Source organism: Poeciliopsis prolifica, unplaced genomic scaffold (assembly GCF_027474105.1).
Source record: "Poeciliopsis prolifica strain line A6 unplaced genomic scaffold, Auburn_PproV2 SCAFFOLD036, whole genome shotgun sequence".
Classification (NCBI taxonomy): domain Eukaryota; kingdom Metazoa; phylum Chordata; class Actinopteri; order Cyprinodontiformes; family Poeciliidae; genus Poeciliopsis; species Poeciliopsis prolifica.
The window spans coordinates 5,826,428-5,841,931 of NW_026562411.1; the positions used below are offsets into that span (position 1 = coordinate 5,826,428).

General features: G+C 36.9%; 1 protein-coding gene across 4 annotated transcripts in view; it reads right to left on the minus strand.

The window, feature by feature from the left end:
- Positions 1-15,504, minus strand: part of LOC129374383 (neuropilin-2-like) — a 114,675-nt gene that overhangs the window by 86,281 nt on the left and 12,890 nt on the right. For all 4 annotated transcript variants that reach the window (XM_055052772.1, XM_055052770.1, XM_055052771.1 and 1 more), the window contains exon 2: positions 11,577-11,757. In XM_055052772.1, coding sequence (XP_054908747.1) covers positions 11,577-11,757 — 181 coding nt within the window. The remainder of the gene's footprint in view (positions 1-11,576; positions 11,758-15,504) is intronic.

Genomic DNA, 15,504 nt, shown 5'->3' on the forward strand with positions numbered 1-15,504 from the left:
CAGTTTTTTTGTCCTCTACCATATTAGTATGATGATAGAGACAAAAAAAAGCTAATGTGCAGAAACGATGACCTTACTAATATACTTGTAAAGATGAGGATTAAATGAATGAAAACTCTTAGTCTCATTTGACCAAAGAAAACTGTCCTAGTTAAATCCCAGTAGCAAACTTGACACAATCAGGCTTGGAAGAAAAGAAAAGCTTTTCCCAGGTAAATCTTCCTAAACACCTAATGGCTGCTATGAAGACGTGATGCTGTTGTCCTGTAGTGACTTTTGGAAATGCTTTTACCTCGCTGACCGGGTACTGTGTGGCAACTAAATAAGTTGAGGGTTTTCGTCCTACACATCAGTCACTTGGCTGAAAGAAATGGGCAACTGCATGTTGCAGTCATGGACTATTAATTATATGTTCAAAGACACTAAAATCATCTAGATAAATGAAGATACAAATGCTTCAGTTACATTTGTTTTAAATAATAGTATATTAAAAATAATTACATTATGCCACTTATGATTTTCTTGAAAGCAAAATTTCCAATGGCTGTTCTTTGCTCAAATTATAGGTTGCTTTCTAAATTTTTCAGTGTGAAATTATGCTGCTGCCAAAATAAACCCCTTATTTTAAGAGTAATTTACTATGTAATTACTCTGTGTGTGAATACAAAAATGTCCTTCAACTAAGGACATTGTTTTGCAGTAAGGGCTTAACAGTTTAAGATCAATTTCATAAAATAAAATAAAATAAAAACATAAGTTGAAGAAATCAGCTGATACACATCCTGACGATACCGGTTATAAGTTTAAATATGGAACTTCAGAGTACTTACATCAGAACATCTGGGGTAAATCAGTGAATGTACTGCTTCTGCTTTTGTCATGTGAGTGTCAGAGTGCAAATTTAGCCATAAGGGATATTCTAAGATTGTTCTTAGAGAAGCAAAACTGCACTCTTGGCTCTCTGTCAGAAAAAGGAAAGAAATTATAGATCTGCTAGTTTCCGCCAAGCCCTCTGACCGCTAGCAGATGCTTCTTGCAAAAGCGACGATGCCTGTAAGCCACAACAAACTGTAATTCTGCAGATCTCCCTCTTTTTTTCTTCACTTCACTTATGCATGCTTGTTATTTTACCATGGATGCAATCCAAGAGGGAAAAAAATCAGGAGATTTGAAGGCTTTGTTCAGACTACAGGCCCACTATTTCCAGATTCATTTCAAAAAGATGGGGGAAAAAAGTTTGTTTCTTTGTTAATGAGATCCAAACCTTGTTTTCAAACACAGATTTCAACTTGGACAAGGCTGCTAAAAGGACTCATGGACTGATCCTGAAAACTCTCCGCTGGTACTTCTGAGGGAGGGGACTGCACAGGACAAGCTGGAAAGGAAAAGCTCTTAGCATTTCCAGACGCTTCTGTGAGCAAAAACAACCCATGAGGAATTTAACGATGTGTTGCAAATCACATCTGATAGTGTTCAAGTAGTTTTCAGTAGCAGATTGTGAAGATTAGGTCCAAAACACCAATTGAATCTACCAGAGTGGATTTTTATTTAGGTAGCTTGAGTCCATAGTCACAATATCTAATATTTCTGAAAGTCACAGCCTCACATGAAATTTTACTCTTGCTTATGCCTATAAATAACAATAAATCAGTCACTGAGAAGTGTTCTGTTTAATGAGACTCACACATGCTTTCAGTTTAGACAATATATTCATACACCTCCGTTGACTTAAAGCAGCAGCTGTAAGTGTGTCAGTGAAGCAGGTAATAGAGAGCAAGCAGGGTGACCGACTTCACTGATATCAGGTAATAGGTCTATTATTGTCTAGTGCTGGACGATGTGCATGAGTGTAAGGGGGGATGTATGTACGCATGTTTCCAGCCATAGTCTCCAGGACAACTAATCGATTCCTCATTATGGTTTTAACACACATTGACCAGGATCAGTCCTTCACCGACACCCCCGCCCCCCCACACACACACACACACACACACACGCATATGGTTATTACAGTAGTAGACATTGATCAGGTAGACCTTCAGGGCTCCAGGCAGCATCCATAAATCACCACAGAGGTATTATCATTATTGCCAACAATACCTGAAGGAGGTTATGTATGCATGCATAATTTAAAGTCACTTCATTACTGGTTAATAAATCATCAAATCTATTTTGTAACATGACATCACTTGAATCAACAAGTGTGAAGTGGTTGGGTTTTTTTGTTTGTTTTTGGTCAGACAGATGGATGAATATCAAAGATGGACTACATTATCCATTGACTTAAATTGAATTATGTTCAAAAGGCTTAGATTTCACCACATTCTTGGCAACAATGACCAAACATATTTTCTCATATGACATAATAGTAGTTAAAGTAAGCTGGTTACTCCTACAATTGTAACTGCACCGATTTACAAGAACCCTAGTGGAAACCTTTGGAGGAGCACATTTTTGCAGTTTTATGGCTTAAACATGGGTTGTTTTTACCATCCAGTATGCTTTATTTGTATTCCAGAAATGTTGTTCCTGACTTTAAAATTCAGATTTCACACCTATATTGTTGTATTTTAATGTAGACATTTCTTTATTCATTTTTTGTTGCAGTGTTTTGTAATTCTTGATGTAGATTTATTTTTCCATGTTTTAAGCCTTGTTTTTTTTAGCTGTTTCACTGAATGTGTTGAACATGTGACTAATGTTTTTTTGTTGAACCCATTACTTTTTGTATGAATACAAATACCACACCGATTAGACTTTGACCCCAGCTGTACGAAATAAACAGCTGACATTTCTCTGTGAGCACTTGTTGCAGTCACTGCATAGTTTACCAATAACAGCGCTTTCACCTCAAAACCAGGTAAACAGACTGAAACTGTTCATTTTCTGGAGCGATCTCCTACTTTTTCCATGCCAACACAGTGTGATGACACCGTCTTTGCCTCTTTGTTTGAACTTTTGTCTGGATGTTTGACTCTCCTGCTGGTAGAGTCACAGTGATGTTAATCCAAACATGCAGGCAGCTGCTAAATGCCCACAGCTGGTAATCGAACTGTCACTCCACATGCTGTTCCTCTCTCCTCCTCCCTCGGTTATGCATTCTCTTCCCTCCACCTTTCTCCTCTCTGCCGCGCTGCCCGGAGGCCAGTGTCACATCACATCGCTCCATCTTCTCACTCTTCTCTTGGTCAAGTCTGCACGGCTTCTGCCTGCCAGCCAGATGTGTCTGCATGTGTGATAAAATATTTCTACATTTGCAGACAGCAGTGTTCACATTTGATATGTGACTCACATTACACGAAGAGACACAGAAAAGAGAATAAATCTGACATAAAGTTAAATGACTGATTGAGGCAGAGGAAAAAACAAGCTCTGAGGCTTTTCTGCTTTTTTTTTTTTTTTTACTGACTGTATATGAACCTCTTTTTACAGTGACTTTTCCTGTTCAAGGGCGATCGTCACCAATGAACACCCTTGAACACCCTTTGTTATTTTGGGATCATTTCTTTTATTTTGTCTCATTCCAATTTTATTTTGTGTTAGTCTCTTACATAAAATCTATTGGATTTTATGTAAGAGACTAACACAAAGTGGTCTGGTGGTAAGAAAACTACACAAATCTGTTTGTGTGTGTGTTTTGTTTTTGTTTACAAAGTTGAAAAGTGTGTTGTGCATATATATTTAGACCCCTTTACTCAGATACTCTGGAATAAAATCTGCAACTATTAACTCTTAAAGTAATAAAAAGTTGATAAGCAGATCCAGCTATAAATACATCTGTTCTCTAAAGGTCTGAGAGGTTTTCTAAGACTGCTAGTGAAAAAACAGCATCATGATGCTCAAGAAACAGTTAAATGATTAAGGGAAGAGTGGAAAAGTTGAGTTAAGGTTTTAAAGCTACCTCCAAAGCTTTGAAATCCTACCTTAGCACTGTTTAATCTATCTGACAATGAAAAAAATACAGCAGGATTGCAAACCTACCAAGATGAGGTAAAAGTACTTAAACTGCTGGCCAGGGAAGGAAAGCATTTAATTCTGGAGTATTCAAAAGGTTTATGGTAACACTGAAGGAGCAACAGTGAAACATGCAGCTCAGAAATCTGGTCATGATGGAGGAATGTCAAGAAGGTTGCTGTAAGAAGTCCATGAAGGAGACATAGCAAATATTTCTTCAGCAAAAATAGGGATTATATCCCTATTTTCAATAATATCTTGGCAAGTTGGATGGAGCTAAACACAGAAAACTCTTTCAGAACTTCTTTAGAGACTGAAAATGATTTAAGATCAGGTTGAAGGTTTACTTTCTAGTAAGACAACGGCTCCAAAAATACAGACAAGATGCAATGAAATTATTTAGATTAAGTCACGTTAGAAAAAAAATCTTTGATAAAACTTAAAACAGATGTTCACAAAGGCTCTTCATCCAACATGACTGAGCTTTAGCTGATTCGCAAAGAAAAACGGAAAATTGGCAAAAAATGAAACTAAAATGTAAAAATGGTCCCACACTTTCGTGTGGTGTCTTTCCTTCACTTTTCAAATTCTCAACTATTCTGTGTTTATTGGAAAACATGTTTGCGGTTGTAACCATAACTAATGTGGAAAATTGTTGTCATACTACTACTCATTGTTTTTACTCCCCACACTTCACAAAAGGCTGCATATGTTGCTTGTAGGAAGCATAACTTGACTTTAGTACCAAAAATATCCTTGGACTTGATTGCATGTGATGATTTTATGGTTAGCCATCATGACATTATGTATCATTTCCTGTTTTTGAAGAGGAAGACAGAGGTAAAAAACGCCAGATGTAATGAAAAGAAATGCAAATAGAAATACTAGAAAGAAAAAAAAGAGAGATGTGACTTAGAAAAGGTATTTAGTAGTCCTTGATTTCTGAAACTGAATGCTGAATGGTGATTTTGATTCTTCAAAGATCATCTGATAGAGACTGACAGCTTGGAGAGGGATGGAAAGAGGGAGATAAATTAGACTCAATCACACATAGTAAACTGAACAAAAATAGGTCAAAAACAGGAGAGCAGAGGAGACAGAGAAGGAAGGAGGTTCGCAGGGGAGAAAGATTGACGGAGGTGAGATGGGCAAAGTTGCAAGAGCAGATGAAAGATGATAGATGGAATCCATTGGGCAACGGTGACGAGGGTGGGAGCAGGGACATGAATCTAGGGGCGAGAACGGGGGAAAGAGCCAGCAGGAAAGAGGAGAGGAGACAGAGCGACAGGAGGTATCTGTCAGGATAATTTGTGCCTGCCCTCAGCGGACCCTGACGCTGCACTTTCCTCCCAGCGGCTGTGTGTGCGACTGTGTTTGTGTGCAAGCGATTTCCAAATACTCCAAATTGAGATCTTGTTTTCAGAGACAGAGCAGTGCAGCGAGGTATGGGGGAACATGTGAGATAAACAACCGAACCAATGAGTCAAAGCAGTAAATCTCATTCTGTAAACCCAAAGGAAGATTGCCTATGTCTACCTCAGAAGTCCCAAAAGTTCTCCCATCATTTATAGAAATGTTTCACCTCAGCAAGAAACTGTTTTTCAAAACAAATGGTAAGCAATGAAACTGAAAGAACCCGTCACTGACGTTTTTACTTGGAAAAATACTCAAAGGTGCAGTGGCCAAAGTGATAATCAACAACAGCAGTTTGCTTACTTGGAGATGGATACTTGGCTTTTGGTAAACATGAATTAACCCAGCTTAAGAAAGTTTATGAGCCAAATAAATGTAAAATATGAAGTCATCACTCACTAAATCAGCAATGTTAAATTAACTGTAGAAAATGTCTCTTTTGAAAACCTTAATCATGCTGCTCCAACTTTAGCTGAAAGTCCCAACTTTCAGCTAAAGGAAATGCTGGATAAACGGCATATTGTACAGAGTATCACAACAATGGTCCTCCTCTTTGCTGCACACTGCCAGGTAGATGGCTGATTGTTATAACACTTTTTTTCTATGTTACAAGAAGTAAAGATTTTGCTCTTTGAAGTATTGCTTATTACATTTACACAGACAGTCATGGTTTGAAAAAAAAGGAGTGGTCCTGTTGCTCCTATTACAAAAACACAGTTTAAAAACTGCAGTTACTTACAACAGACTGGATACATGAGCAGATTGCCCTACTAACTATTATCACCTTGTTATGACTTTGCACAATATGTGAACAAAATATCAAAATGTGATAATAATCTGCACAACAACGACTATTACTTAAACAGTACAACCATACTAATAGATTAGGTGTTTTTGTTTATAATATTGTCAAAAAATTGTAATCTATGGGTTCATCCATGCTAACAATGAGTATATTCTACAAATATTAACATAAATGGAATAAATAACCAATATGTTAAGATAATTAATGTAACTGTATGAATAATTTTTACTACACTTTTAGTTTTATACACTTTTAGTTTTTCTATATTTACTAAAGGTTATAGCATGAAAAGCTCATATTACGGTAGTGTACATGGCTAAGATTTAAGCATTGACCTGTCTTGAAAGGTAAGTGGAAACAGTGTACAGAAACTGCAGGAATTCATACTTTTGTAACATCATATAGCAGCATACACCAGAAGTTATAATTACTAAGTGGTGTTCTTCTGGCAGGTGCACCACCTATTGGTTTTTGTAACTTGGCAGATGCTGTGCAGACGGTGCATATTTAAAATGAACAAGCTCAATCAAAGCAATTTGTGAGCAGGTCTCTCAGTATAAGGATCACTTTAATCGAACGGTGCAGGAGCCTGTGGGATTTACTGAGGAACTAAAACTCAGACAAGAAGAAAGTATGACTCATTACAAGCAGGTTTGCTTTGACTGATTCTATGCTTTAGTGTGTATTCTTCTCTTAATGATAATTTTTAAAGATGTCCTGATCAGGAGTCATTTAGTATCTGACATTTAGAGACAATTTTTAAAAAATCTTTCATGAAAATAAGTGTCAAATGCAAAATATGCTTGGAAATTCAGAAGTTTTAAAATTGAGTGAAGTAAGTTGTAGTTGTTCAGGAACAGATATAAATTGAGGTTAAGGCCTTAGCACTAACTCTCTTCGAAATACCATGTTGTAGTGCTTCAGTGTCAGCAGAACTAAAGTTTATAAATAGTGCTTCTGGGTTAGCACTGCCCACCACTGACTACTTATAATGGATCAAAAGAGAGACTGTATTGGTACCTGCATCTTCTGGTTTATCTGTAGCATGTACCAACTCTGCACTGGGTCCAGATGTAATACAGTAATACACTATGCTTGAATGACATTATGAAATTTGCTCTCCATCACTGGGTTTATACAATTTTTCTGATAGCAAAATGTAATTCACCAATCCAAAATTTGTATTCTTCAGCATCAGTTTATTGTATTGACTAATATTTCATATGATGTTATTTTAAAGTTATTCTCCTGCTTCTTAAATGTAAATATTTTCAGTCATGATCTTTTTGCTAGCTGGAGACATCTGGACCCAGTGCAGAGTTGGTACATGCTACAGATGAACCAGAAGATGCAGGTACCTATACAGTCTCTCTTTTGATCCATTATAAGTAGTCAGTGGTGGGCAGTGCTAACCCAGAAGCACTATTTATAAACTTTAGTTCTGCTGACACTGAAGCACTACAACATGGTATTTCGAAGAGAGTTAGTGCTAAGGCCTTAACCTCAATTTATATCTGTTCCTGAACAACTACAGCACCCAAGCACTAATTCACATTGATCTAAACACAGGAGCACATGAGCAGCAGCCCTGATGTCAATATTTTTAACAAAACATAAATTCAGCTGTATTTTTTCCATTTCTTTTCAACAAGAATTTAATAAAACCTAGAAAGGCAAAAAAAAGTGTTTGCTTGTTTTTCACATGCTTTACAAGGAATGTAGTTGAAATTTTTTAGTGTTTTCATTATGTTGTGCTGTTTTTGTGAGTTTATCGAAGGGGGTAAGCAGGGATAAGCACATTTTTCACCTAAGAATATACACATTTTTTGAAAACGGAGTTCCATCTATTAATTTATTTATTTTGCAGAAACTGCATAGTAAATTACAACTCTAAAGAAAACTCAGAACCATAGTAGATTATAATATTCATCACAGTAAATAGTACATCAGTTGTTGATGCATGACTGCATGTTTGTTGATGGATGGTAGTAAATCTTGAGGTTGTTTTATTTTTTTGTTTTTTTTTTAATGACAGAAAGAGACAGGATGAATCATCTGGCTGTTCATAAAGCAGCCTTTGTTTGCAGACACAGTCTGCTTTTTTGTCCCTAGACGAGTTTGTTTTTTTACTCTCTTAAGAGATTAACAACAGTTTATCTGTTTTCACCAAAGCTGAGAAACATATGCACTGTTTTTATAGCCATATCAAATGCAAGAGACATCCAGAGACATAAAAAGAAATAAACGCACTGATCTGCGTGTGTGTTACATGTGTTGTTTGTTGCTCACAATCAGTGAATGACCATGTATGTATATCTGACATAGAAGCAAACACCAACAGCTCCTACTTCTTTTTGCCCTCTGAACCCAACAGCTCAGTTTCAGGCACACACACACTCATGAAGATGCACTGGGGGCCAGGAGCTTGTAAACCTAAATAGCTCCTCACCAAAGGGCATCAGCAACACTGCAAATATCTCACTCTGCAGGCTAAATCAGGTCTTAAAAAAACTAAAAAATCAGAGCATGTTATTTCTTATTCCTGCTACATTTCATTCTCGTGGGAAACGGCTGAACCTTAAATGGATCTGAGACGAGTGAGGCACAAGATAAGTCAAGAGGGTGAGAGAGGAGGTGGTGAGGGGAGATATGGAGAAAAATCCAGACAGGAAAATGGAGAAATCCCCTGTATAAACTGGACAGTGAGTATAGCTGAAGAAATACCAAGAGCCCGGGGACAAAGGGAGAAGTATGCTTTTCATTTTCACAGCTCTGTGGGAAAGCAAACCGGAACAAAGCACAGTGGGCATTTTCTACTTCCCTGGCTGTTAACAAACAGACAGCCGGTAAAATATTGATGCTTCAATCCCAGGAAAGAAATGTCTGAATGATTTTGGTACATCTGAGTGGGGAGAATTCACCTATCTATAATTAATACGGCTGAAATGTTAATAAGTGGATGAGAAAGCACTGAAAAGCAGACTGAGGTTGGAAAAGTAAGTGTGTGCTACTATGTGTGTCTTTCTCTATTTTTCTCTGTTGCTATCTGTGCCAGAAAGTTTAAATCTCCAGTTTTTTTACACACACTACCTCCCAAAGGTCTCTCTCTCTACTGTGTATGCGAAGCATTCCCCCATTTTGAGGCAGCCACAGAGATAAGAACTTGCAGACAGTAGATCTTGTGGCACTTAAGACTTCACAAGCCTGTTCAGTGTTTTAGGTGCACAGATATCTTGTAAATGTCACCAGCTGTGCTCAGTTTGTCCTCTCTTGGTCCATTATATAGTGAGTCAGCAATTTTGTATTGTTTAAAATGTCTGCAGTAACTTCTACTTTCAGTGTTGACTTGGAGTTTTGCCATCTGATGCAGTGAAGAAGTTTGAAGAGGTTGTACAAAATATTGCTCAAAATAAACCACCCTGAATGTGAATGCTAACTTACTCAGCTAATTACTGTAAGTTTCCTACCACAGTACTTTCTTTATCTTATAGTTATCTCATAATATGGAAAAAATGTCTTCTGACAAGTTAAATAATCTGCTGATGTTACTTTTTCATTAATATTAAAAAATTTACAAAACAATCTCCTATATCTTGCTGAAAACTAGTAAGTAAGTAAGTTTTGTCTCAATTGCACTAGAAATTAGAGAATAATTACTCAGCAAACTTTTTTTTTGTGAATGAACAACAGCAACAGTGTACAGTTACATGAAAACGTCAGGACACCGCATGAAAGTGTGCATGTGATATTAAGAGATCTAAACGTGGTAATTTAACATGCAAAATAAATGATAACAAAACTAACATAGCCAAATAATAAAAACTGAATACATTTTAAAATAAAATACTTTGTAAAATATAATGAAAATGCATTTTTTGTTGAGGAATATATTAATTTTTATTCTATTTAAAATGGCTAAAATCAAACAAAGGCGTATCACTTCAGGTACACATGATTCGATCATTTCTTTGTATTTTTCAGGTACACATGATTCGATCATTTCTTTGTATTTTGCTTTCCATTATAAAATCTCAGACATTTAAAATTGTGTGCTTTTGACTCTTGAATACCAGATCAAAAATCTGTGTGAATTAGAAATCTCTGATTGTAGCAAGTAATGAGTCTGACTAATAGATTTCTATTTATCTTAAAATAACTAGAAATCATCCATCACACTGATGGAAAAAAAAGTCTTGCAATAATCAAATGCCAACATGACCTTGCAGCACCAGCAGCTTTGCCCTGAGAGAAAACCACAAGTTGCTAAAAGAAATCTCACAAAACCACAAAATGTTACAGAACCTGCAGCCAATTTTTGCTACTGCTGATATGAAAGTTCATGGCTGTGCAGCTAAAAAGAGACGTGGAAAAAACAAAGGCTAGAAAACAGAGAGAACGTAGACAAGGATGAGAATTACTGGAAAAAAACAAACTTTGGAATAGACATTCAATCAATTTATTAATGACTGCTTGAAAAAGATTATCTGCAATGACAACTGTAATGAAGCAACACTGACCTCTGCCACATGAAAATGATCAAACATATGAGTAAGATCCACAAGAATTGGCTGAGATTTAAAAAATGGTACGGCTATTGTTTAAGTGCAATTAAATAACTTCCTTTTCAAGAAAGAATTCAACATTGGCTTGCCAACGTTAATGTCCTTGTCTTTTAGACTATTTTATAAGGTGCAAAAAAGAAAATCTCCTAAGTAAAAAGATTTTTTTTTTCATTGATGAATAGTGCAGCACGAGATAAATAAAAGCACAAAGTGTAACAAAAGTAAAATCAAATGAATACTCCAAATTCAGTTATTGTTCTTTTTATTTAGTGAAGATGAGTAAATTAGTTATTTAGTTGAGAAATAGACTTTTGAGTTAACCTGATTCCTGATTGCCTCCTAAAACTCTAATCCAAAAATGCAATTTTCCACAATTTATTTTTCAGCCTTTATTGCTGGTTGTTTGATTTTGATTTAATGGCGTCTTCCTGTCGGTCTCGCTGTGCAACCAAAGCCAAACAGCCCAAAAACGTGACGAACACCAAATCCTCTAATCTGTTTTAATGCAGCCAAAGTGTGAAAAAGCCTGCTGGAACAGTAAATGTGTCGTAATTAGACTTTGATAATTAGAGACAGGGGACCAAGGGAGGTCCCAAAGTGATTATTATGGCAAAGTGAAAGCCAAAGAAACAGAAGGAGAGTGGGCTGAAGTTCACCAGCAACTCTCACTGAGAAACAGGCGAGACCCAAAGCTGCAGACAGAAAGAAGAAACTCAGACTCACTGTAGCTTCTCATCTAACTTTAAATGTCCCCACTGTTTAAACCAATTCATTCTCAATATTTATCTCTAAAGCCCTTTTGTCTGCCAGCCATCAGGGTCATCTGTGTGTTTTTCGCTCACCTGCAGTCCAGCTTCTCCATTTCAAAGTGTGGGTTGAAGTTGAGGACGATGCGCTGCGATGGCTCCGGGGCCGTGATGACCCAGTGACAGTTCTGGTGGGGCGGATACTCCTGTGGGTAGCCAGGGGTGGTGATGTAGCCGGCATACGTGGCATCTAAGTTGCCACCACATGGCTCGGAGGCTGGGTGAATGGAAACAGACGAGGCATGAGTGACATAAGGAAAAATGTGAGATTTGCCTTTCAATTTATTGACATTTATAGGAAGATCTTACTTTAAAGAGTGGTGACAACAATTACCGTAATTGACAAGCGGCCATTTTCTTAAAAAACTTTAATGTTGTGTTGCATCAAGATGTAAGATATATCAACATAAAAGGCTAAACTGTTCATAATATACTGAATTCAAAACAAGAAACAAAACATATTTTAATAATTTCTTGAATGAGCGCTGTTAAGGTGAAATTAAAGGAGTTTGTCGAGTGTTCATGTTAAAAACAGAAACGCATGAAGTGCATTCTGCATCCCACAATTGACTTTATTTCAGTTTCCCATCTTGGCATGGCTCTGCCATCTTTATTTCTGTCTCTAGCTGGTTTATGGATGACTGATGGTGTCATCTGCTGGATGGTGGCCAAACTACAAGACTGATGTTGCTAGTTAATCGATTGGAATTATTTTAATCAAATGACGCATTAAATGATAATTAATCATACATCTATTGATTGTTTGTGTTTCTAATTAAATGATCTAACCTTTCCTAAAATGTGCTAATATGGGAATAGATTTAAATAATTTATCATCTCAATGTTTATCACAGATGTGCTTCCGATTTTAGAAGAAATCATGAAGAAAGAAATTGAAAGTAAATGGAAAAAAAATAGATAAAGCTCTCAATAATACTTCGAAGTTGACATCAGCAGATAAGAGTGACATCAAGGTCAGTGTTGTGCATTTGTTGCGAATCAACACAATTATCATCAAAAATAGATTTTTTTTATTTTGATTTTATCTGTAATTGGGGTAAAAAGCAAGGAGAACAATCAAAATAAGAGATCTGTTCATAAAGACAGGATATGAGAAACTGGGAATCTCAACCTGATGAACAGAGACATTGTTGTGGTTCATGATGACACACAAACCTGCCATCATACACACTCCGCCCTCCAGAAGCCACAGTTACTGTCACAGAGCGGATCCACTTGTCAGCAGTCATATGTCTGTCTCATGTCATAAACAATGCCACTTATTCACAGATGCAGATTCAATCTGACACAGATGGGCAACACATTCAGATCTCTTTCACCCAGCAGCATAACACACACAACTCTACTGTGTGAAATGTATGGGCTCTGTTGTACTAAAACGGTGGCTGCTCTTTTTGATTGACTGCACAAACACTCAGCTCTGGATATCTAACTGTTCACAAAGTTTTGCTTTCCTCACTTTTGCTGTTGATTAAAACCAGTTCAATTTTGGTCTCATTGGAGTGGAAAAAACTTCTTCCACATGTGTATTGCGGATTGCTGCAATCTGGAACAGTATTTCTTGCAGCGTACACTTTAAATGTGCAGTTGAATTACAATAAAGTATTTCTGCCTATTTCCACTATTTCACAATTGTACACTACTTTGTGTTGTTCTATCACATCACATGACATTAACAACAAGGTGGAGTAGTAACAGACTCTCTTCTCACAAAGCAGAAGAGCAAATAATCACAATGTCATTTAAGGATTTAAAGTGTGACCAGTGCTTGCTCAAGGAAGTAAAAGGAACATGTCTTTTGATTGCAGGTTTGAAAAAGCAACCATAAAGATGGCCTTATTTCAACAGCAACAAATAATAATAATGAAAAAAAAAAAAACACTATCTGCAAAAAAGCAGATGGATTTTCTGTAAATATTTGGGGAAAACGATGGCCACAACAGACTAGGTCATTTAAATGAAAACAGCATCTGCCAGTGCTGGCTGATTGATGGGAAAATACTTGGCTGGTATGCAACACTCTAAAATAATTTCCTGTTTTCCAGAGAACGGGAGAACAAACTCACAATTGGACTCCTGACAGAGTTCATTATTTACTGAGCCACGGCTAAATACGCATCACGAGACATGCCTCCAGGAGAAATGTTGAAGAGAGTAGAGTCTGTCTGAGGAGGCTGTGTGAGCCACCATCAGGCCTTCTGTGCTATGACGTTTTATTTATTACCACTGTGCTGCGAGGGCTAGCATAGCCAAGCCAAACTGCTCAGCAGAATACAACATGGTTTAAAGCTATTAATAGACTGGCTACTGTAAACCATCTCTGAGAGGAGTAAGACATGCACACATAAGGCAGAGCATGAACACATAACCAGATATCACCATTACATGCAATTATTACAGTTTAAAATTCATAAGAAATAGTGATTACATTCATTTTAATTAATGTATAGCAATAAAAAAAACATTCCAACTCTGATACATATAAACCATTTAAATCTCAAGAAAGAGAAGTTTACAGCGAAGATCAGATTTCAGCAGTCAGCAAACAACATGACTGACATTTTGGCTTTCGTACCTGGTGTCTGCCTCACTCTGTCTGCTAACAATTAATGATCAGCAGTCTGGATCTCTCTAATTCCCTCTCCCTCACTCTAAGAACCAACTAATCCCGTCCATCTCCTATCTGTTTCCAATCTCCCTGGTGACACACAGAAATGTAGGAGTAGAGTTACAAGAGCCGTGTAACCCAGCCATGCGCATTTTGTGTCAGCACCACCTGGATTAGTGTTTAACCACTCCAGAATCTGAAGGCAGCACCAGCCAAAAACCAGTTACAGAAGCTTTGATTAGATAGTTCTGTCAAATCAAACATTTAGAAGGGGTGATGTGTGAGACATAGTCATAAACTTTAATAGATTACAAATAGATTTGATTGAAAAATTGTATCCATTTAGATTTGATTGCTTTTTTGTCACAACCTGAAATGCTGTTTATGTTGAACATGGTTAAAAATATTACAGTGTCAGTGAAATGAACAGTGTCACTGGCAATAGACATAGTACATAGTAAACAATAAAACACACTCAATGCTTTTCTTTTGTTCAAAATCATAACAATTGAGGGAAAAGCAAACTGAAAAAAAGATATCTAACCATTCATCTCATATTATATAAATGTATGTACTGCACATAAACAGTGGTTCTTGTAATTGTTCTGCAAAGAACAACAACTTGCAAAGTTGCAACTTGCAAATCTGAGAGATGGGAAGCTGTTAGTAGAACAGACTGATCAAACCATAAATCTTATATGTATCATAAGAGAAAAAGGCTGCAGATACAGACAGGCCTTTAAAATTTACCCAGATTATCTTTTTCTTACCGCCGACTGTCATCCTCAACCAACTGTCTTCTTGATGAAGAATTAGAGAAGAAAACAATTCAACCACCTGCACAAAACCCAACTGACCAGCATAGAGCTTTTCTCTGTTAATTCAGTTTTCAACATTATGGATCTCTCCCATCTCCCATCAATCACCTTTGACCAATAGCTAATAAGGATAATACCTCTAAGCATTTGAGGAATCAGACTGATTGGTTTGTATGAAATATTGTGTCTGCTTCTCTTTTAGAAACTATCAATTCCAAGAGATCCACGCAAAGTCATCAAACAATTACTGAATCCAAACAGGGCAGCAAGTGACATAAATTGAGCTCAAGAGTTCACAGCTGACATCGTCTCGCATTAGGTGCCATTTAAAGTAGATTTGATTATGTTCACTCATCTGCACACACAATCATTTAGATATATGCACATTGAAATTAAATGTCAGGTCCTTGCAGTGGGAAGGCAATGATATACACAACGAGGGAGAGCTAGACATTCTTTAAAACAGAAGAAGGCATGTAGCTTGGCTTGGAGAACAATTTTGTTTTATTTGTTAGTT